The sequence below is a fragment of the Melopsittacus undulatus genome, chromosome 3, assembly GCF_012275295.1.
Source record: "Melopsittacus undulatus isolate bMelUnd1 chromosome 3, bMelUnd1.mat.Z, whole genome shotgun sequence".
Classification (NCBI taxonomy): Eukaryota; Metazoa; Chordata; class Aves; order Psittaciformes; family Psittaculidae; genus Melopsittacus; species Melopsittacus undulatus.
In genome coordinates, this window is record NC_047529.1 from 1,690,883 (window position 1) to 1,714,821 (window position 23,939).

Below are 23,939 nucleotides of genomic sequence, written 5' to 3' on the forward strand. Positions count from 1 at the left end.
TCTCTCCTGTGCTCTGAAACTGATGTCTTCAAATGTAATTTCCTTTTTTGTGTGCTGAAGTTCATACTGAAATGGTTGTTTTCTCTCTTCCTGCTCTTCTTTCCCTTCCCTCTCCCTTCACCTCCTGCAAACTTTGTAATTTACCAAGGACTTGTTGTCCTGCCCAGTTTCATCTCAGTGGGTTTTTATGTCAGTTATTAAACATACCTCCCTTAAGGGACAGCCTCAACTGCACTCTGGTGGTGACGTGTGTTTAACACAGCAATGGTGATTCCAAAGCTCACCAGTTCCTCAGTGTTGTCAGCATTTCAAAGATCAGCATCTTTCCAGAATTGTCTTTATCTTGGATGTGATCTAGGGAGTCACCTAAAAGGAATAGCTTCAGAAAGCCCTAATACGCATTAGGAGTTTCAAAACGAAATGTAAGGAACCTGGTGTTTAATTTTTTACCATTATTAAAATACACTCAAATATAATTATAGCTGGAAAACAGATAAACCACAAACTAATATGTTTCAAAGTGATGTCTTCTTGAGCATGTGGCTGTGTCTTGATTCTTTTCATGGACTATACCGTGTTTTCCTGTTTTCCAAAGGTTTTGGATATTAACCAATTCATGCACATGAGTCTTTACTCCTGTAATATTACCCTGTTCCAGTCTAGCTATTAGTAATATGTAGGAAAACACCATTAGTCTTGTAAATGTAAAGTTTAATACAATACAAAAAGCTGAGGTTTATCAGTAAAAGAGAAAATGAAACATTCTTGGTTGATTAAAGCACCCAAAAATGTTGATGCCTTACCATATTTGTCACTTCAACTTATTACAACGTGTAGTTTAACAGACTGAACTTGGTTACCTCTTGTGTTTAATTGTGTAATGTCTTGGTTGAACACGCCTTCAGAGTTGTCCTTGTTTGTCTTGCCTCTCACTGCAAGTTATTCCCAAAAATGACTTGATTAAAACCCTTTCTGCTTAGGAACTGACTCTAGGTTGCTGAGGAACAGGCATGAAATCTGGTAAGCCTTCCTTGTTTTCCCTATTGGCCTGTAAGGGTACGGTTTCCATGCAGAGATTGGTGGGTCAGGAGGAACTTCCTCGGATTGAGCCAAATCAGGAGAGTCTGTTCAGTGCCCACACCCACTCAGGGATGTGCTTGTTTCAGGAGGAGAAGTGGGGGAAATCTGAATTTCCCATGGGTTATGTGAAAGGACTGCTGGAAAGTACCAGAGGAGGAAGAAAGACACTCTGGATGACGGGAACAGGACTGGAACTGGAGCAGGTTATCAGTGTTAACTCTTGCAGAGGTACTGTGTTACTTTGAATTGCACCACTGAACGCTGTGTTCCTCGTGGTTACCACAGTGAAGAATGAGGACTTGTAGTACAGTTTGACACTGTATTCCAGCTTCCTTTGTTGGCTGGTTTTGAAAGCTAACTCATATTTAAGTTGTTTTCTCTGGAGATACATAGTAGAGAAGTTGAACCTTAACATTTGCAAAGAAAACCAATGAAGGGCAACCACTTTTCAGCTGTGCTGCTATCATTGTTATGAAGAAGAGAAATCATCCTCTGGTCAGGTCAGTCTGTCTTTTTTGTCTTGGCAGGAGGCCTTGGATTGTGTGTTCTAAACTGAGGGAAAATACCAGAGCGCTGCACCTGAAGGGGCCTTTCCATATCTAGACAAATAAAACACAATGGGGGGAAAGAATCCAAAACTCATTAGCCAAAGGAATTAAGCATGTGTTGAGTGGGAGGGTTTTCTTTTAGATTGATGCAAATAATCTGTTAATCCATCTGTTCTGCATAGAGAATATGTTCCATTGTAGGGTTGTACTCTGCACGAGGAAGATCAATGGTAAAGAAAAGTATGAATAATATCTGTTCTGGTGAAATACTGGTTTAGATGGGTTTTCACCTCTCATTGTTCTGGTTTTTATGATTGAGTTCCCAGAGAATGGATTTTAATTATAAAAGGTCTTTAAGAATATACTTTTGTAATAAATAACTTGTAGGTATGATGCAGTTTTGCCTTTCTGATGGATATTCGGGTGGATATTGTTGGATATCTGAATAAATATAGAAACTTAAATCACAATAATTTTGGACAAACATTAGTCCTTTCCATTAAGAAAAAACACTTCAGAAAATCAGGTTGGGCTAAATGACTGACAATGTTAAGTATTAAGTTAGTGGGAAAAGCAGAATTCAGCTCTTTGACACTACAGCTCTATCTGTGGACTGAACAATCGAGGCCACATCCTAACAAGGAGAGGAAGTGTTTGGCTTGTTACTCTGTGTCCTGCTATGGAGAAGGTGCGTTCTGAGGCCAAGCAGAGCACGGCTGAGGTAAGAAAGCACTGTGTTCTCAATGCATTGGGATCAGAACTGTTCCCACAGCTACAGGTGTGCAGGGCCGAGTTAAGAAGTCAGTATTCAGCACTTGAGACTAATTTATGCCTTCCTTACTGCTGGATGTAATTTATTCCGTGTTGTCAAGCATTTTTCTCTAGCCTTGTGAGAGCAATTCACTGAATATTCTGGTTCTGGTAGAGAACTGGCTTTTGTTTCAAAGGATTTTAAACAAGATTACGGTACAAATCAGGTGAGGCATAAAGCAAACCCACAATGCAGTACTGGAAATGCTGCAGCAGGCAGGACAACTAGTCAGAATAAAGAGAAATGTATTAAAACATGGAGCGATTAAATGCAAAGAGCATAGGTTTTATGGGGTTTGCTTATAATTCAGCTTGTACCCTTTGTTGCTGTGCATTCTGACAACAGCCTGTCTGGGTGAGATGTCTTCTAGGATGTGTGAATGCTATGGAAGCGGATGTGGATGAGTTGGGTGGGTGAGTGAGTCTGTGTAGCGAGGCAGCAGAGCTGCTCCGGCAAGCCCACGTGGTCACATCTGCAGTGTGTCATAATGCAGCACACGCAGCATGCACAGGGAGCTGCTGCCTGTGCTAAGCCACCTGCAGCAGGGACCCACAGTATAGGAGCAGAAGACCTGGAGTGGTCTGCTTGGTAATAAAATACTGACCTATTCCATGAAGAATGAAATGAGGGATTTTGTGCCTAAGTGTGTAATGAATTCACCCTTGCTTCTGAAGCTCTGCATGCTGATTAGCCTGGTGATGGTGAACATCACACCTACAGTTCAATTACTTGTGTTGTTCTATATTTGAAGTATCATTTACTCTGTGTATCAAACTAATGCACTGCACAGAATAATCTTAGGTGAGATGCTGTGGTAGTTAATTATAATAGTAGAAATTATCTGTTCCCAACATGAATTTTTACTAGTTTGTTATTAGTATCACTATTCCTCTACTCCCATACCCAGCTGAGAAAACTATTCCCCTTGTTGACAGTGCAAGTGTTATCCATGAGAGGTCACTCTGTGCAAAGTGATGCTGAGCTGCGTCAGATCCGCTGTGGCCTGAACAATACCAAGTGCATTTATTGTGATGTTATTTTAGTGTACTGTATTTTGCATTCAAGAGAATTAAGAGCTTGGACAAAAATTCTCTTAATTTGGAAAAGTCAGATTTTAAAGGAGTTATGTAAACTTGTGGCAAGATTTAGATGTGTCTCGGGTGAATCATCATAGGAAGGAAGCTGAGTCAAGCATGGCAGCCAGCATATGGAAAGGCAAGGAACACCACTATCCTTGCTGTGGCAGAAAAAGTGATGAATTTCTGTGGGAAGATCAAGATCTCTGCTGTGGTGATAGTGAGTTTGAGCTGATCACTGAAATTCCATTAGAAGATGACAGAAAGAGCCCCATGTGTGTCTGGAAAAAGGCAGGAGCAACCCATTGGAGATGAGGTCTCCTGTTGGGTCTGGGATATCCTCAGGGCAGGTGGTTGTGTTGCAATGCAGAGGCTCTGCGGGGTCAATCAGGCTGCTTCAGAGGCTGGCGCTGTGCTGTGATTCAGAACCTCCAGACTCTGAGCAGGGATGAGCACAGGAGACCAAGATCAAGGTTTTTATCATTCTGCTGCCTATGGCAGTCCTGGACTGCACTCAGACACGCAGCAAAACAAATGCATTAGGGCTGGTCAGAAGGACTTTCCACCCAGGCTGGGATTTGAAAGAACACTGTAAGCCTGATCTTTTACAAATGCTTTGCATTTGAGGAGGGAGAGGACTCAATATTTTTCCCCCACATTTTCCTAACGTTATTTCTGGCCAGACCCTAGCATTTCATCAATGCAAATCAGTATTTCCACCCACAAGGACTAAAAGCTTAGAGCCAATTCCCCTGTTATTATTTTGTACTTAGATAGTAAAAACCACCGAGAGGCATCAGTCAGGATTGGATTAATGTAATGCCAGGCAACAGACAAACAGAACTAGATCACAGTTCCTGCTTCTGATCCCTGCCCCCAAGTTCTTATAGATTTTACATAATTACAGCTCAAGCAAGAGGTACAAAATAGGAAATGCCAATTAATATGCCATCTCTGTGCATCCGCTGTACATTCATCCATTAAAATGTGAGTTATAAGTGATATTTTGTGTAACAAAGAGGTAGAACATAACACAGATGTTTCTGAGGGGGTAAATCTCAGTGTTCATTGTTAATCACAGCTCTTGTATATGTATAGAGTGGGCAGGATATATCACTGAGGTTTGGAGTTAATTTGAGATGCGGAGCTTTTTGGCATCTTCTATAGAAGGCACGCTTTAAAACAAACAAGATAACAAAACAACAGCAAAATAACCACGAATAACCCCAAACCCCTCAAAAACCCCAGAGTGTGGGAGCTGTCATTCAAGTGCTGCTCATATAAAGTGCTCTATTAGATTGGTTTTATATTTAAAAGAAGTAAATGTAGTGGAATATATGTTCTAGGCTAGGCTAATGGGGTTCTTGCCCCAGGGAGGAGGAAACCTGGTGGTGCTATCGCAAATTGTTATCTTTCAGTTATGTTCTGAACTATATCCTAAAGCATTGTTTTTTGTGTGGTATTTATGTTGTACTGACAATGGACAGCAGGCTGCAGTATTGAGGAGCATTTTTAGCAACATAACAGCTCCTAATAGGAAAGTAGTAATGCAGTTCGGTTTTTAATGGGGAAAAAACTTGCCATGAAAGGTAATTCACAAAATCCTTGAGTACAGATAATAGGAGAATGAGTGAAACTGACCTTGGGGTTGCACATGTGTAAAGCTTTTTTCTTTAAGGTCTTTTTAGGTGTTGGTTCATGACTAGCATACTTCACTGCTGCAAGAATGATCATTATTTATACCAAAGCATTTTGTTCAACATTGGGGATGTATTTTCAGTGAAACGATGCTTATTATTTACAGCCTCCAAGCTTTACACTGTCACAAATGGGACAAAGAATATGCCAAGGTTTTACTGAAGGATGAAGCACAAAGTTCAACTTGAACACTTGCTCGCAGCAAGATGGCAAGCAAACTTCAAACTAGCTTTTCTTTGTCCTTGTTGAGTAGGTGAAGGACAGGTTTGTCATAGGTATTATTGTTTTAATGAGAATTATGTAATATAACAAACAAAGTCATTCAAAGAAAGCTAAGATCACATGGAAGTTATTCCATGGACCAACACCAAGATAACAAAGGATTATGAATTCAGAATTCATTGGAAGTCTTATTAGATATCCACATCTGCTAGCTGGTGAAACAACTTTCATGTTCTTATGCTTCAGAACAGGCAAAAATCAGTGGTTTTTAGCAGCTTTGTCATGGTTTAACCCCAGCTGCTCCCCTCTGGTATGAGAGTTTATGGTAAATATTAAATAATGAATGCTCCATCCTGGTGTTGTTCATGGCCGGGTTGGACAGAGCCTTGGGTGCCATGGTTTAGTGTGAGGTGTCCCTGCCCATGGCAGGGGGGCTGGAACTGGATGAGCTTAAGGTCCTTTCCAACCCAAACCATTCTATGATTCTGTGATTCTATGAAGTGTTAAATACATTTTCATTATTTTAAGCCTACTTTCTAAACAGTTACCTAAAGGAGAGAGGGTTGATTTAGCAATTACATCACTCAAATGTTTGAAGTCCCTAAGTTTTAAGTTTATTGATGTAAACGGGTGGGAGATAGGCACAAAGGCACCCCTGAGAGTGCTACACCCATTATGAATCCGAAATACTTTAAGTAGCTTTTAAAAGCATTCACTATACAGAACCGACTTTGACATGAGTAAACAACAGCGTTTAAAGTCTTTGCAACTCCATTCCTGAGGGACCACTGGAAGAGAAGGTAATTTTGTACAGGCCCTGAGCATTTCTTGTATTCCCAACGGGAAATCAATTCACCACAAGGGGCTTGCACCAAGATGTGTGTTTTGCTGCGTGGCCGCTAGGATTTACCTGGTTAACTGCTGGCAAAGCAGCTGGATGCAGGGAAAAGCTGTCCTCGAGGAAAGGATCAGGGAATCTTTTATATCTTCATTTTTCTCAATTCTTGTGAGAAATTCCGGATGCAGCTGCGAAGGAGGAAAGCAGAAAGATGGGGTTTATTGTGTGCATTTACGTATGACTCGTGCGGGAGGGCTGGGGCAGCTCCTGTTCAACACCGAACGCTCTCTCCCGGACCACCGGTGGCAGCGGAGGACTGAGGTGACCCACCGGCCTCGGTAAGGGCCAACGAGGGCGGCTCCGTCCGCAGGAAACACCGCAGGCCGAGCGGCACCGACCCCTCCATCCCTCCCCTCAGGGGCCGCCTCAGCAAGGGCAGGGCCGTTGGTTGCCGTCACCATAGCAACGGCGCTCCGCCTCGCCGCAGGGCACGCTGGGAGTTGTAGTCCTCCCTACAGGCAGCCTCGCGGCAAACAACAGCCGCCAGAACTCGGTTTCCCATGAGGCACCGCGGGGGGCTCCACAGCGCTGAGGGAGCGCCTCTCTGCGCGCCGCCGCCGCCGGTGCGCAAGGGGCGGCTCCGGTTGTGGGGCCGGCTGTGGTTGTGGGGCCGGCTGTGGCTGTGGGGCCGGCTCCGGTTGTGGGGCCGGCTGTAGTTGTGGGGCCGGCTCCGGCTGTGGGGCCGGCTGTGGTTGTGGGGCCGGCTCCGGTTGTGGGGCCGGCTCCGGTTGTGGGGCCGGCTGTGGCTGTGGTGCCGGCTCCGGTTGTGGGGCCGGCTGTGGTTGTGGGGCCGGCTCCTCTTGCCTGTGAGGGAGGGTGGACATGGAGGTGCCTCCGCCTCTCGCACACGCCCGGGCTGCCGTCCCTGCTGTGGGGTGGGAGCGGACAGCCCCCGGCCCTCAGGCCGGTCCTCCCTCTGCCCCACCGCCCGTCCGCTCCGGCGGCTGGGGAGCCAGGCTGAGGGGCGGCGGTAGGGACTGGGGTCATGAGAGGTGGTGTTCCCTGCGGAGGCTGTTGGTGTGGGTGTGATGACAGGTTTACTCGAAGGGTTGCTTCAAGCGTGGAGTGTAATCCGTGAACGGCGGGTTGTAGCCTTGTATGCCGGGCACTAAAACCCTTTATGTAAACCGGTGTCAACACACTGCTCCTCAGTTTGAGCACACAGAGAATGTGAGGTGAAAGGTAACGGGATTAGCCTTGTAGCAGGTAGTTCATTCTTCCCCTCCATGTGGCACTTATCCTCTGTGAAGGAGGCTTTGGGTTTACTCCTCTGATTTTAGCATTCTCTTCCCTGCGGTTGTGGCCGAGCTTCGGAGGGTTGGGTCTCTTGTTGACTGATACTATAAAGTGGTGGATGTCTTACCACAACCAACAGTACTATGTTGTACCAGTACACCAACTGTACTGGTGATGCCCATACGAATCTTGCTTTAGAAAAAGCAGAAGGGGAGCAAGGATGTGTGTATTCCTTGGGTATTTTGTTCCAACGGATGACTAAATAAAGGCACAAGCCCCCACTACTTCATGGCAAACTGGAGTGGTTTGTGACTGAGAAATAGGAACGTAAAATTGTTTTAATGACATCGTTGCTATAGACTCCAAAAGGAGGAAGTTTGGGGGTGCTGGGGGATAAGGAAAGCTGGGGTGATATTGCCATGCTGGATGTTGTAGACTAGTCTTCTCTTTTAACAGCATCTCATGTGAAGACTCAAGGTTTGATGCTGTGAAAGCTTAGAGGACCCTAGAGCCCCAGAACGGCCACAGCGCGGCTCCCAGCACTGCCTCCCCCATTCACAGTAGTCCCTTTACATTACAAATACACGTACATTGTGCAACTCAAACGCACGGCTTCTCTGTGTGTGTTTTTCAGTTCGCACCCGAAGGTACATAGCTTACAAAGCAGAGCGCCCAGGAAGCCTCTTGCAGCCAACGGGGAAGGTGCAGCCTTCGGCAGGTGCTGACGCACAGAAGTTTCTTTGCCTTCGGAACGATAAAGCCCCGTCTGCTGTTCCTGAAGGTGCATTTCTGCCATCTCGTCTCTACCCTAAGAACTTACCCCGGTCGCAGAAGCGGGGCCGCGGCTGCTGCTCGCCCTGGGCAGCGGCAGCAGCAGATTATGGTGGCAGCGCAGCGGTGAGAGCGGCGACAGCATCAGACCTGATCCGCGAATGCGTTTTCCGTTGGGAAGTGCCACCTGAAGCTCCGCTGGGCAGCGATCGCTAACGTTTTAAAGGGGGAAACCCCGGAGGGGGAAGGAGTTGAGGGAAGGAGGGGCAGCGCTCGGCTCTGTGTGTGCTGGGGGGTGGAGGGGGGGGGGGAGAGGGGATTGGTTATCATGGCGGATCGGACGGCTCCTGGATGCCAGCTCCGTCTGGAGTGGGTTTACGGGTACAGGGGTCACCAGTGCCGCAACAACCTGTACTACACGGCGGGCAAAGAGGTGGTGTACTTCGTGGCTGGAGTCGGCGTGGTTTATAACACCAGAGAGCACAGCCAGAAATTCTTCCTCGGGCACAACGATGATATTATCAGGTAAGGGGGCTGACTTTGCTGCTGGTGGGGTGGGGTGGGGTTTAAAGGGAAGGGAGGAGAATGCAGGGCTGGCAGAATACCCCCTCCTCGCTTCCCACAGCTCAGCTTGTACCTGCCGTTTTAAAGCAGCTCAGATCTCTTAGCAGCAGCCTGTGTGAGAGCTTTATTTCTAGATACCGCTCATGATCGTTATTTTTGTACCAAAGCTTCAAAATGTTGCAATAGTAAGAGAGAAGGTAAGTTTTCTCCTTTGCACTGCACCAAAATAAAGCACTTAGTTTCGGTAAGAAGCCCTGGGAAGCTCTTAGTGCAACAGTGCTGCAAAATCGTGGATCCAGCACCTTGATCTTCCCAGAGCCGGGACTCTAGCTCGCCAATTTGGATGTCTAGAGAGAGCAAGTGTAGCTCTGCTTATGCTCCACAAATCCCAGCACAAGAGTGCATAAATCTGGCACATGGGGCAAACTAATCTTTTTTTAATATCTGGAAAAATTCAATCAAAATCAAGTTGAGCTGTTTGTACTCCAGCCAAAGAACCCCAAGCGTGCTGGTGCAAGATGGCTACAGAAGCACAGGTCTTGAGCCTGGTCTAATGGGGTTTTGTCTCTTTCTTTCAAATTTTGCCTGAGAAAGAAGTGGATTTGGTTGATGATGTTGTCCTGCAGGTATACTGATTTTACTGCATCTCACAAAATAACACACTAAAAACGTGGTTGCAGAGTTCAGGGTGGTCTTTTAAGAAATCTGTCCAAAATGTACAAATTGACATAATAGGAAATTAATGTTTTATCTGCTACTTTATGGCAGAAATCAGAATGTAGTGTATCCTTACGAAGGACGTTGCGTGGTGACGGCACTGCCTCCAAGCACAGCTAACTGCTGCCCTCCCTATTCACCTAATACAGCATGAATGAAGCCTTTCCTTGATGTGAAACCAGAACAGCCCCGGGTGACTCATGGTGCAGGAGTACCGTGGAAACATCTGCTGAAGTCACAGCTTTGACACTCAGCAGCAAAATCACATAAATGTCATGTAATCATTCTGGAGTTCACAGAAAGCCATCCACATTTCCCAGTGAGAGCTTTTCCCTGCCATGTATCCTGGCAGCGTTCTTCTCCTCCTCTTTATAAGATGTTACAGCAGTAGTATTTCGTAAAGTACAGTGTGTACAGTGTGTGAAAATTCTGGTTTCAAAGGTATTACCAGTTCTAAAAGGGTGTTTTAAATAGACACATGGCTTCTCAGGTCCTTCAGGGGAATGAGTACTTCAGATGCATCTGCATTGTTGTGAGATGAAAGTTTTCTTTGTTGTATGGAACATAAGTTTTGGTACTCTGTGGAATATGAAGTGCAATATACAGATTTATATTTCTGAGTTCTGATTGAACTCTCATTAACTACTAGAAATACAGTTTGTCAAGACACAGCTGTGCATCTACAGGAACCCACTGGTGTCTGGGTGGACAGCAGTGCTTTGGTTCTCCCACTTCTTTCTTCTTTCTTTTCTTTTTGCCTTTCTTAATTTCTGTCACCATTTCTCCTTTCTTCTTTCTCTCTTTTTTGATATAGCATCAGCAGAGTTGAAAGTAATCCTGTTACACTTGACAACACTCCCCCTCCCAAAAATAATTGCATTGTACAGCTTCTGTGGCAACAGCCTGTTGAAATTGGTGGGTGATTTGAGCGACTCAGGGAAATGCTGTACATTCAGCTAATGTCTTGGAAAGATGAGTCTTGGTTTTGATCTTTAATAAGATAGGAATTTTGTGGGATAAATGTAGTGTCAACAAGGTATGAAACATTTAGGTCAATAAAGCACAAGCCAGACACAAATAACAGTTAATTTCAGCTTTTAGTGGCCAAGAAGTGTTGCTGTCACACGGGCTTTAAGGAAGCAGAGAATCTCCAAACTGTTGCTAGAATGTTCTGTTGTTTGCACCTCATAGTGGTTGCCTTTTTTGCCTCTGATGCACTGTGCAGTCCTTATCAGTGTAATACCCCATCAATGTGTGTACTTTAACTAGGTGGTTTCTTGTATGGTTATCACTGATACGGCTCATAAATAAGGGAATTTAAATACTCACATTTTAGGCTTCACAGCTGTCATCCAGTTGAGATGAATGGGATGAATGTACCTGACCAAATCATCTGGTTCTGTTGGTATTTACTTGCTGAGACCGGGTTCTAAATAGCAGTGATACATGTGCAGTCCAACAGGGTGTAATTCCTAAAGAAAGCTGAATCATGATGTTAAGAAAGAAAACATGCAGATCTGGGGAAATACAGTGAAATCAGTAAGACTGGCTGATCTTGAAGAGGGAATATCAGCTTCCAAGCACTGCCACTAATTCCTCCTGTGTTGAAAGGTTTCAGTGAATACTATTTGTGGGGAAAATAATTCATGAACTCATGATGCAGAGGGTTGAGAACCTGTGTATGACCTTGAAGTGTTTATTAAAGTCACAAAAGGGGATATTTGTCCTTGGAGAAAAAGTTTAGGGGTTCAAAAGTGAATGTTTAATGTGTTTTCACAGTTTTAATAGTTCTGCCTCTTGTTTTGTATCAAGATAATGCAGTTGGACATAATTTAGTTTGGGCTGCAGTAATCCAGACTGTATTGGATTAATGGAGAAATGCTGTTTCTCCCAAGATTTGTATTTGAAAAACAAGTTCTATTTGCATAAGGAACATACAGCACTCAGCTAATAAGGTAAATGTCTAGAGTATGAGCAAGTGAGCTCTGAAGTGTTCAGCTTCCTGTGCAAAGCCACTGCAAGATGCTGTGCTTCCAGACTCTTCCTCTTTATAACTTCATGATGAAATAAGGTCTTGTACAACTTGATTTAACTTGGAAGTGAACTCTGTTTTGTGAAGGGGTTGGACTGAGTAACCACCAGAGCTCTCCTAACTTGAAGGCTTGCAAGCCCTATGGTTTGCCCAAAAGTCTGCTTCAGACCACAAAGCAGTCATGAAGTCTTGCATGATAGCTCTGTGTTTGATTGTTCTCAAAGTGTTATCTAGCTGAAGCATTATAGCCAATGCGTAATAGCTGTGTGAAAGCTATTGCAACATTTTAATGCAGAAAATGTTATGTAGACACATCATTACATGTGTAGCTGATTTTCACTTAATTCAGTCATTGGTGCTTTGCAGGATTAGGTTTCAGGAGCTGTAACGTTGACATATGGGTATTGTTTTCCTTCATAAGTAATTGCAAAGTGGGCTTCTGCAGCAACTTGTTCTATGGGCTGTAAATTCAGGTATTAATGAGAATCATGCGATTCATGCAGCACCACTGCCATTGTTGGAATTCATACATGTGTGGGATTTATGTTTATTATAACCTCTTACAAGACTGGACTGTTAGTTTTGACAGCAGTTAAACATTTTCAAAGGAACAGAAGGTTTTCTTCATGTTTGTATTGGGCATTACCTGTATTGCAACAAGCAGTTAGATCACTCTTTTTTCTCTTGATGAAGTGTTAGATAGAGGCAGTTCTTTCCTAGATTTTTTCTGCAATATGTGCATGCAAAAGCCAAAAAGGTTTTCCAGAGAAAACAGCAAAAATCAAAACATAACCGGTTGAGATACTTATTGTAATTTAAAATAGTTGATTTTGTTCATTTTTACAGAATTCATTTGTTAGCAGAGGTTTCTAACTTCAGAAAGGTTTTCTGATGGTGTATTTGGTATGTCTCCCTGTTCTTGTAGTTCCAAGAATGTCTGCAGTATTGAACAGTTTTCTTCACCGTGTCAAAAGTTAGTGAGAGAACACCTTTGACAGAATGTTAAAGACTTCACCTGCACTTTTAAATACCCCATTTTCTGGTGTTATCTGATACATTGTGGTATTGAGCACAGGGCACTTCATCAAGGAACTGCAGTGATAGGACAAGGGCTGATGGGCTTACTTAAACAGAGGAAGTTCAGGTTAGATGTAAGGAAGAAGCTCTTTACTGTGAGGCAGGTGAGGCAGTGGAACAGGTTGCCCAAAGAAGTGGTAAATGCCCCATCCATGGCAGTGGTCAAGGTCAGGCTGGACAGAGCAGCATGGTCTAGGATGAGGCATCCCTGCCCATGGCAAAGGGTTGTAACTGGGTGATCTTAAGGTACTTTCCAACCCAACCATTCTATGATTCTACTATTTACAAAGCACATTTTGCCCTCCAGTAGCCTCCAATGGAGTCACTTGTGAGGCAGTGCTGCAAGCGAACAACCCCTTTCTCAGGTCTCTCTGCAGCGCTTGCTGCTTGGCTCACTCCCTGGGAAGCTATCCCATTATCTATGGATGCCAAAGCATGTCGTTTCTGGAAGGCTGCTTATAGTGTAATAGCAATGTCGGATTTATCAGAATATTGCTGTAAGTACTCTGGCGTGCGTGTTCCACTGTGCTGACAGATTGAGATTAGAAGTGCGGATGTGCCAGGGGTGATGAGATTTGCTAGGCTGTGAGAGTGACTGGAGGCCTGGTTTGTTCTTTAGAGTGATGGTTTCAGGAGACAGGGTGCATACTGGAACATGATTGCAAGTTTTCTTGTCTTTGCAGTGAGGAAAAAAGAAATATGAGGCTTGAAGCAATGTTGCTGACTGTAGTAAATGTGATTTTGGAACAATTAAATTGACAGCAAAGGTATTCAAATCAAAAACTCAGAGTTAAAATAGCCAGTTTATACTTTAAGTTTCTATTTAACATTAGGTGTTGTAATAATATTTCTGTTCATAAGGTATTGCTTATCTGAAAGGATCTAAAATACATTATGTTTAGTTGCAACCATTCAGATTGTAAGCAAAAGCTCTTGTTTGCTGTAGAATGACATTCAAGTTACTGTGGTTATTACTTGTTATAAGTGCATGGAAGACTGCTCTCTCCATAGCTTGTGCTAAACCTGGACTTCTGTCCCATAAGGTACACATATGGGACAGCTGAAATGTAGTGACCCAAAACACAGCAAAGTAGCAACAAAGCTATCTGAGTCTTTCAACAACAGAAATTCCAGACCTGTTTTTTTACACATTGACATGCAAGTTCCTATGTGAAAAAGACATGACTTTGGAACAGCTAGAATGAAGTAGAACATGAGATCATGTGTATTAACCTGCTTTGGAAACAGTTTTGAGACTGTAGGTTGTTACAGGAGTTTCATATTAAAGAAATTAATCCCCCATAAAAACTCCTCTAATCAGCTTATTGCTTCTTTGGCTTTCAATCTCATGAAACCTGGGGAAAAGGCCATTTATTTCATGGGGTCCTGGTGGCTACTCCTTTTGCTCTGCTTGATTGCTGTGCTGCATTTAGATTTTAACTCTCCACTGGGGCATGAGCTCTTATAAATGTTTCTTCAATACCTACATTAATGCATTAAACATTAGAATCTATAGTTATAGTATGATATTGAACATGGTGTTAAAAACACATAGATCGGTTAAAATGTAGAGAAACTCCAGAGGCATTTGTAGCAACCTGTCTGTGATGACAGTTGGCACTTAGCTGCACTATTTAAAGAGTGGGGTCTGTATATACCCTAGTGATACATCAGGTATGGTAGGAGAAGAATATGTAATCTTTACTGCTTGTCCAGTAACAGCTCTCTTGTCTGGGCAAGTGAAAAGATGGTTTTTATTACAAATCACAAATGGAGTTTTGAGTGTTTAAATCATCAGATTGATGTAACTCCTTTTCAAAATGGAAAAGAAATAAACATGTCCAACAAAATAGGAAGCCCTTTTATTCCTCAGTAGAATAAGTTTGCATCTTTACAATGTTTTTATCTTTCACAGCTGAAAGACAGACAAGTGTTTAAGTCTGTATCAGCTAGCATATTACATTTACATTGGATTTGTGTGAAGCAGAACCATATATCCAGCTTATTAAATATCAAGATTTATCACACAGAACTGAGCATCCATCTTATTAAATATCAAGATTTATCACAGAGAACTGAGTATCCAGTTTATTAAATATCCAGATTTTCACAAGCATTAGTCTAATATTGGAATTTTGCAGTTAGAGATTTCTGTCACATTATTTTACCTGTATTCCTTCACTCCTTACAGTATCTTAAACTTAAATCAACCCTATTTTCTTTTCCATGTTTGCTCTGTGTTAACATTCTGCAACTCTTTCACTTGTTTCACTTCAATTTGATTGAAGATGACTAGGAAGCATCAGGTAGTGCTGTTTTGATATGAGAACCTTAATTTCAAATTATCTTCTTAGTTAGAAGAAGGGAGGAAATTATGGGTTTGTATTACCATTTTCTGCTCGAAAACTTCCTGTCAAAGTCTGCAAGTTCTGGTTTTTACTGAAGTTTATAAACTGTACCTTGTAGCACAGAAGAAATCAACCTCCATGAACTATTATTCCTATCTTTCTTAATGGCTAAATGGATGTCGGAGACATTTATCTAGGCAATTTCCAGATAGCTCTTTCTTTCTTCTAAGTGTTGGTTAGGTTTTTGCAGGAAGAATCACATCTTCCGTTTAACACTTAATGGAAAAATAATACTGTGTATTTCAGCAATGAGCATTAAAAATTCATACTTTTGCCCATGGTGACTTGTTCATAACTGGGTATTGCAAGAAAGAATTGTGTCTCATGGTGACTACAACATTGTTCCAATGTTGTCACCAGTCAAACTGAGGCTTTTCAGGTGGGAAAATGCAAGTTGCTGTAGTCTGTTCTTTGGGCTTTTCCTCAAGGATGCAAGTGCTATTTGGTGAAAGGGGATGAGAGTTGTTGGGGTTTGTACTGCATTGCAGAAGAAAGATCCTTTGCTGTAGTATCTATTTGGGAATAGAAGCAAAGGTTTCAGTTTGAGGGAGACTGGTATTTAATTTTAAAGCCCAAAGTCTTGGTGAAGAAACCGCATCAATATTTGTAGCAGTATTCCCAGTGTGCTTCTGTAGAAGGACAAACTGCTGGAACTGGTTTTGGATATCATAACTAGCTCTGTGAAGTGTCCTCAATGACTTCAGCACTATGCTTGCACCTAGAATCCATATGCTTTCTACAGCTCCAAGTGTTTGAGTGTTTCTCTGTAGAAGTAGGAGGGGGTTTAAGGTCTTTTAAAGAGTGTTCTGCTCACTTGCCTACCACTCAGTTCTTTAGGAGCCCTGATAAATGGCAAAAGTGCCTACTTGTTTTCCCACTTAGACTCTTCCTTGGAATAGCAGTTTGTTTTTCATGAGATGCATGTCTCAAGAACATTCAGTTTTCTGGAGTTTCTGTCTCAGAGACATGTTGCATTTTAATTCTTTTTTCAAGGTGACATTTATAATGGGCTTGGAATGAGACCTCCAAAGCTTAAAGCCATATAGAGACCATGTGTTTATGTCTATCTTGAAGCCTGACATGATGAACCAACCTAAGAGATCCCTAAAAGAAACATCTTTCAACCTCATGCATCTTCAGGGACACTGGATGCATCCAGGGAAGAACATTAACAGCACTTTTGTCTGGAGTCATTGGTATTGCAGGAAAAGGGTTAGATGTGTTGTGCAGATATGCTGGAAATAAGTTACTAACTTAGTTTTCACCTCATTTCTACCTCAAATTCTGTACAAAACTGTACAAATTGTTAAGAAAAGCTTAATGAACACAAAAGTATTGCTCCTTGTGTGACTGTGTAGTGGTGATGTTCTGGGTTGCACGCTTGCTTTTGCAAGTTCATGAGCTTTTTGCACTTAACCAGACATGACTAACAGCATAGTGACTCAACTCTGGTCAGAGATGGGCTTGATGACTCTTGATTTCAATGAGTGTGGTGTGTTGCTGTACACATTGAGATTTCAGAATCCTTGCCGAGGTGTTTTGAGTGTACTCATGAGTTTCTGTTATAAAACACATCAAGTTTCTTTCAGCAGTCTAACAGTACAATGAACTTTGGTACACTGTATCTTACTGATATAATTAATGTTGATGCTGGCATTGAAGTCTGTTCTGTCTTTTGTGACAGATGGATTGGAATACACTGAAACTTTGGTCATAAAAATAGAATATGAAATAAATTATACTCAGAGAGATCCAACAGGATTCTGGTTGCCTAATACTCCTTGTTAGCAAAGATTTAACTGGATTTTTCTTGGGAATTTTGAATTCTTTTTAGCAGACCTGAACGTTCAAGGGATAGTCCTACATGGAAGTTGCTGACTAGTAATAGAGTTTATAGATCATCATACTAATATTGATGAATCCGCATCAAAATTGGGCATGTTTGTATGCAGAACGTCTGCTTCCTCATCTTGAGAAATTGTCTTCCATATGCAGAGATAAAAACTGCAAGTGGCATTTACTCTTACACTATTTTTAGTAGTCAATTATTACTTGCAAATATTAATTGCAAATTAAGGGTATTTATAACAGCTTTGAGCAAGAACTGAACTTTTTACACTGTATCCTGAATTCTTCACATTTCCCTCTTTTAAAAAAGTAATGGTTTTTTATTCTAGAAACCATTGTTAACTCTAGTAAAAAAGGACAATTGATGAAATATGCCTTCAGTTTATTACAGCTCTACTTGCAGTTAATGTTAGAGCATGTGTTTCCTTTCACCCTGACTAGTCAGATCACACTTTGTTCTTTTATGTATCTTATGACATGCTTAACAACAGTAACCTGTTGTCACAGTCAGCTCCTCTCTGACCAGAAAACATAACTTGAATGTAAATTGCCTTTATTTTTCTTTCATATCTCCAGTTTTTGAACATTATTCATAAGGTACCTAAAGGAATTTCTGGGTTAGTTCTCCAAATGCTGGAATCTATGTTTAGGTAGAAGTTGAGTTTTCATCTTTCTGTCTGTCAGAATACGGGAAAGATTATTACGTGTATGTGACAAATGACACTAATAAGACCAACAGTTTGGCCCTGTTTTTACTGATGCTGAATTTGTGTGGCTGCATTTAAACTGGATTTTAGCAGTAGGTCTAGAGCAGATTCCTGATCCCTCTAGGATTCTGAGATGACATGCTCATCTGTATAGAAGTGATATATTCATTGTTTTCTAAACACCTGTTAAATACCGTTTAGTGGAACTACCCTTTCTGTTAGCAGCTCTAAACCAGGTTTGTAATATGCAATTATAGTGTTATGCAGATACAGTGATTACTGCATGTGGGCTGACTCCACTACTTCTAGAGTAGTTGAATATTATACAACTACTACTTTGTTCCAAGTGAAACTTGCTTTATCTACCCAGTAACAAAACTCTTGCTGGTGCACTGTTCACAGCTCAGAAGACATCTTCTAAGCAGCAGCTCTGGCAGGTGCTAGATTGTTTTAAACTGGAAACTTAAAAGCAAGCTGCTTGTAGGTAATGCTGCACATCTGTGTAAGTAGGATTGCTGTTCACTGTGGTGGTGTTTTAGACATTGCCTTCTCTTTTTGTTATGGTGGGGTGTTGGTGCAGTAAAGACAGTGACAGTGAAAGCTGATGTTTGAGGAAGAGACAGTAGCTGCAGAATATGGTGAAGGGTAGGCTTCTGCTGGCAATGGAGCTCTGAAAACTCATTTAGCTGTAGCTGCAGCATTGAAAAATACATTACTTTATAACCTAGGAATAGTCGTGATGAGTAGTGTATTAGATGCATGAATTTATTAGTGGTGGTGGTAAATCACTGCTTTGAACCCAGCAAGAAGTGTGAAAGCTTTTACATTTCTGCTATAAAAGGTATTTTGATAAATAGATGAAAGAAGGTAGACTAGTTTAATCCACACTATATAACTATAGCCATCAACTGTAGATAACAAGATTAATCCATGCAATTAGCTTCCATAGCCTCTAATGTAAATGTGTACTAAATGTGAAGGTACTTTATTCCTTGCTAAGGTAGACTTGAGTAGGTCTTTAAGACTTTTCTAAGCTAAGGATCATAATCTTAAATTCACTTGGCTAATTGTTGTGTTTTTAATTACCATGATGCTAGTATTTCTGGTTGGGAGGAATTATTGATTCAGAAATAGAGCTAAGGTGACAAAATGTTCAGGAACCTCAGCCATAAATCCTTGTAAAGTGAAAGACAAAACTGACAGTAAAACTTGTGTAAATGTGCACACATAAGGAGTGAATATGGTTTTAAGAAAAACCTGAGGTGTTAAAGAATATTGCTATGATAAACTCCAGATACTGACATTTAAATGGGTTTTGTATTTAATTAAATCTCTCATATTCTATCTAGAGATAGAATGGGATCAAAACATGCTGTTTCTTATTTTGTCTGTGGATTGTGCTGTGCCTGGAATTTTACCAGTGTCTGTAGCCAGCTACAAGGGAGATGGTAATTACAGGAAGGAGTACAGAGACACTGAATTTTCACAGTTGCACTCTATTTAATTGAGCAGCAATTTATATCCCTGTTCACTTTATATCACTCCTATACAGGTTTTTGGACTACTCTGATATTCTTAAAGCTTATGGATTGCAAACTGTTTAGCTGTTCTCATACAGTGCTACTTCCATCAATTTTGTTTTAGCTGAAGAGGAGCTGCTAGCAAAATCACTTTGGATATGAAAATGTTTCTCATATGATTAATGACCTAGTCTGTATGGCAGCCTAAAATCACTTGCTGCCTTTTAAAGTAATCCTTCGAGCTTTTTAAATGATCCTTATATCATTTTTAAAATTACCTTTCATAAATTCAAGTCCTTCCTGTCAGAACACTGAGAGTTTTATCAGAAAAGCAAGAAAATAGACCCAAAATACTTTCTTCCTTTGAGATAGAACTGAAGAGTTTTGAAGGTTTGCGGTTTGCTTTGCTTTGGTTTCATATTTACTTTTCTCTGTGCTTCTGTCAAATGTTCAGGTTTATACATTTTATTCTTTTTCTCCTTGAAAGGAGATGAATTTCTTGGAGAGAGAAATAAAATACAGCATGAAAGATATCATCTTATTCCAGTTTTGTTTGCAGAGTGAGTGGAGTGCATACTACTCGTTATGCTAGAGGAGGTCTCGCACTGATTTCTGGCTACTCACCTCTAAGGCATTGCTTCTGTATCTCAGCACTGAGAATGAGGCAATAAAGAGCTGTTCAGAGCAGCCAGTGGTATCCTTATAGTAGAATCTATGGAAAATAATTCCTCAGCAGCAGGAAAATACCGAAGTGATAAATGTTGGTACTTTTTAAGGCTTTTAGCAGAATATGCCCTATTGATTGAATGTCTGCTCTGTAGATGTATTCTAGAATAATAAATCTTCAAAAGCACATATGGCAAAAGCCCACAGGTTTCAACTCTTGCACCAAAGCAGTTATGTCAGTGTATATTTTAACACTTTCTTTTGCAGTGAGGTTAATGAATTACCAGAGAAATCATAAATAATAATATCATGCATGTACAGAAAATTCATGGCTTGAATTAACCATGAAAACCAGGACTGGGTAAGTTTTTGGAGAACTTGCCCACTGGGTTTGTTAGTGTAGATAGATACTGAAGCATTAAATATGATGCCTCTTTCTGTAACAGGTAACTTGCACAGGTGCAGTTTCATCCTCATAATACGTTCATGAAGAGTAGGTATTTTGTTCAGGAAACCTGTAGGAGAGCATAAGAGCAAGTATATATCTGAACTGTATACAAGGACACAGGAAATCTTTAGAAGCTTGTGTTTCCTAAAGCTCTGACAGAAAGTAGTATCTTAGTAATGCAGAGACCCGTTTCTTTTCCGTATGTCCCTGCACACAAAGCCCATTGCTATTTCCCACTCCTGGCTGTCTGCCATCATATGGTTAAATCTGGAAGTCTGATAAGCCAAACTGAATGCAGTTGATTAGCTCTTTCATTGAAACACCACTTCCCTAATATTACATTGGGTTTATGCTCAACTATTCTGTTCAGTTTCAGCCTCCAAATATCAGATAAGCTATTAGTAGAGCCCACTTTCTCTGTGTAAGGGGAGAGTGCTATGCTTTGATTGCTGAGGCAGACGTAAATAGAAAGGATGCTGTCGAGAGGAAGATACATTCTGTTCTTCATATTGTTGTATGGAGCCTGCTTTCTCTCCTGCTGTGATGCAGAAGGCAAAACTCCCTGCAACACCCATGGTACCATAAGCTGGAGAAAAACCAGAGTATTAGAAAATGGCAAGCAGTAAACCAGATTATTACTGCTGGAAACTGCATGCTGCCAGGCACTTAAGTAATTGCATGAAACTCTTCAGTCTCTGAACCTAAAATTCAGCAAAAACGGTCTTGGATGAAACCTGCTCCCCAGGATTTCACAGAAGGCACAATTCCAGGTTCAGAGTCTGTGCTTTGAATAAGTTGTGAAGTAATCAAGAGAAAACCAGAAATAATAACAGACAAGGGAGTGAGTCACAGTGCTTACATAAAAACACAAGAAGTCATAATTCCATGTTTGTTAATATAATTCCTGGTATCGGTCTCACCAGGACATGTTTAAAAGGCATCCTTTAGATGACTGCAGTCCCTCTCGAATGCAGCATTTCATGGAGTTTGGTAGTGAAGTTACTTCACAACACCAGCTCTTTCCTATCTGTGCTTGTGACTGGCTGCACATCCAGTAAACCCCAAGCAAAATTAATAACTATGTGAGGATTAATGAATGGTTCCAGTGACACTCTGGTTCCTTACCATAATATAATGGTCAGAAACTTAATACTGAAAAATGTAGCTACTTCTGTAAAATATTAACTACATGGTATTATTTTGTATTTGAAACTTAGTGTACTTACATTTTATATCAATTTTTAAGCAAATATAAGGCAATCCCATCAACATTGCTTAACTCAAGATAAGTGAATGTCAAGTCAGACTGTGCATTTAGCCTATGGAATTTGAACAGAGAATCAAGTGTTCACATAGTTTCTTTTTGTTATCAAGCTTAGGTGCTGCTTGAGAAACTAAAGTCAGGAGCCTGCTTATTCAGTTGTCAAAAGAGAGCTGTTTCCAGGCAGGCAATTCAACCCTCTACCAACCTGTTGCCTAAAATAACCTTAAAAGAGATACTGCATGATCTCCCTTCACGTGTTTTCCAGCTACCCATTTGTAGCCAGCACAGAAGTGATCTGATTCAAAGAACGTGCTAAGTTTCCAAACTCTATCTTCATTTTCTGCTATTTCTCTTATCTTTCTGTAGAGTTACCACATAATTTGCTTCTCAGCTATCACGATGGCTCTGTGGGCTCTACCTTATGTGCTAACATATGAACGGCTCTGTTAACACAGATGGGTCTTTTAAAGAGTTTGGAAGTAACTTCATCCTCAGTGTCTAAAATGTCTAGAAAATGCTTGAATCAACGGCTGGAGTCATGGTGTATGTCGAGACTTGTGGTTTAACTGTCTGTATGTTGTGTGCTGTCTGTATGTGATAGTGGTGACTCTGCATGTTACCTCTGCTGTTAGTACAGTAGACTGGTTAGATGGAGTTTGAACAAATAAAAGACTTCCAGTTGTATAAATGGACATGCTGGTTTTACATCCTCTTTTACATGGAGTTTGCACAGGGTTGATCTTATGTACTTTTCTATGCAGTATCGTTGGTCTTTATTTTTATTAGATTAAACAAACCAAGCTCTTTATTGTCTGTCCACTTGTCTGACCTTTTCTTGCTCCAGTCATATGAGGAATTCTCTGTTATTGTTGTTCATGTTGTGTAAATGAGGATTTCTGTTCTTTGCAGCATTATTAGGGATGAACTCTTCATTAGGGACTGCAGTGACAGGACAAGGGGTAACGGGTTCAAACTTAAACAGCAGAGGTTTAGACTGGATATAAGGAAGAAATTCTTTACTGTAAGGGTGATGAGGCACTGGATGGGTTGCCCAGGGAGGTTGTGAATGCCCCATCCCTGGCAGTGTTCAAGGCCAGGTTGGATGAAGCCTTGGGTGCCATGGTTTAGTGTGAGGTGTCCCTGGCCATGGCAGGGGGGTTGGAACTGGATGATCTTAAGGTCCTTTCCAACCCAAACTATTCTATGATTTGGGGTGAGAAAAAGAGATTCACTTTCCAAAACCTGGTGAATACGTGAGTGTGCCCAGTCATGTGAGGAGATCTTAGATCTGCTTACATGGGTGACACTATTGTTTTTGTAAATGCCTGTCTTGAAGAGTGTTTTAAATGTGGATAGATAGTATTTTTCTCTGAGAGCTGGCATCATGTGAGATATGATTTTTCTCTAAGAGAGCTGAGAGAGCAGTGTCCATGTATCTGAGCAAGGAATGTTTTGGCACTTGTGTCTACTTCAGTATAATTCTACGATGATATTTCAGTAAACAGTTAGACCTGGGGGTTGGTCATAAGACAGTTTAAATCAGGAATAAACATGGTATGTTGTTTTTCAGCACAGAACACATTAAATCCAGTATGAATACACTGTTGTTTAAGTAAGACAGCTCTTTAGAATGCACTGTTTCTTGCTGTATTAAGCAGCTCCTTGATGGAATTACTCTGGCTGTCCACTGTACACAGTGTATTGCATTTCACTTTCCCCCTGCGGTATCTGCTATTTTTCATTCTGAACCTATGGGACTCCCACTGCCTAGAGGTAAATGTTCTTTTACCTCGTCATTTAGTCTGGTATGAATTACTTTATACATGATGACAGTTCAGTGCACTGCACAATCTGCCTTCTTCCTCCCTATCAAATGGAGCTGTTTAATCAGCCTCACCCTCTCGAAGCTGAGCATTTGCTGCAGTTGTCACACATTGCTTACTACCAGTTGAGTAGTAAGTATATGGTTTCCTTGTACTGATCCACCTCTTTCTGCTGTCAGGATTGTGTTCTGGGGGTTTAATATTCTAGATATACTCACACACTAGATTATGTATGTATATACATAGATTATTATGCAATTATGTATTAATACATAATGCATAAATATATGTAATATGTATGTTTGGCTTTCAAATGAATTCTTGACTAAATGTTTTATGTAAATATTCAGTATTAAAAAAGCCCCACACCCCTATTCCATGTTACAGCATCCTGTGTGCTTTGGATTTATGGACAATTGAGCCGATGATAGCCACCGTATGCAATGTGAGTTATCTCTAGATAAACAGGAATATGTCTCTCGGAAAGATGTCCATACAGCCATAAATTTGGGAATGAGCCTCCCT

The 23,939-nt window shown here is 41.3% G+C and overlaps 1 protein-coding gene across 1 annotated transcript in view; it reads left to right on the top strand.

Moving 5' to 3' along the window:
* The first annotated feature begins 8,668 nt into the window (after positions 1 to 8,668).
* Positions 8,669 to 23,939, top strand: part of EML6 (EMAP like 6) — a 117,725-nt gene continuing 102,454 nt past the window's right edge. The window contains 1 exon segment of the mRNA XM_013127742.3: positions 8,669 to 8,865. Coding sequence (XP_012983196.2) covers positions 8,669 to 8,865 — 197 coding nt within the window.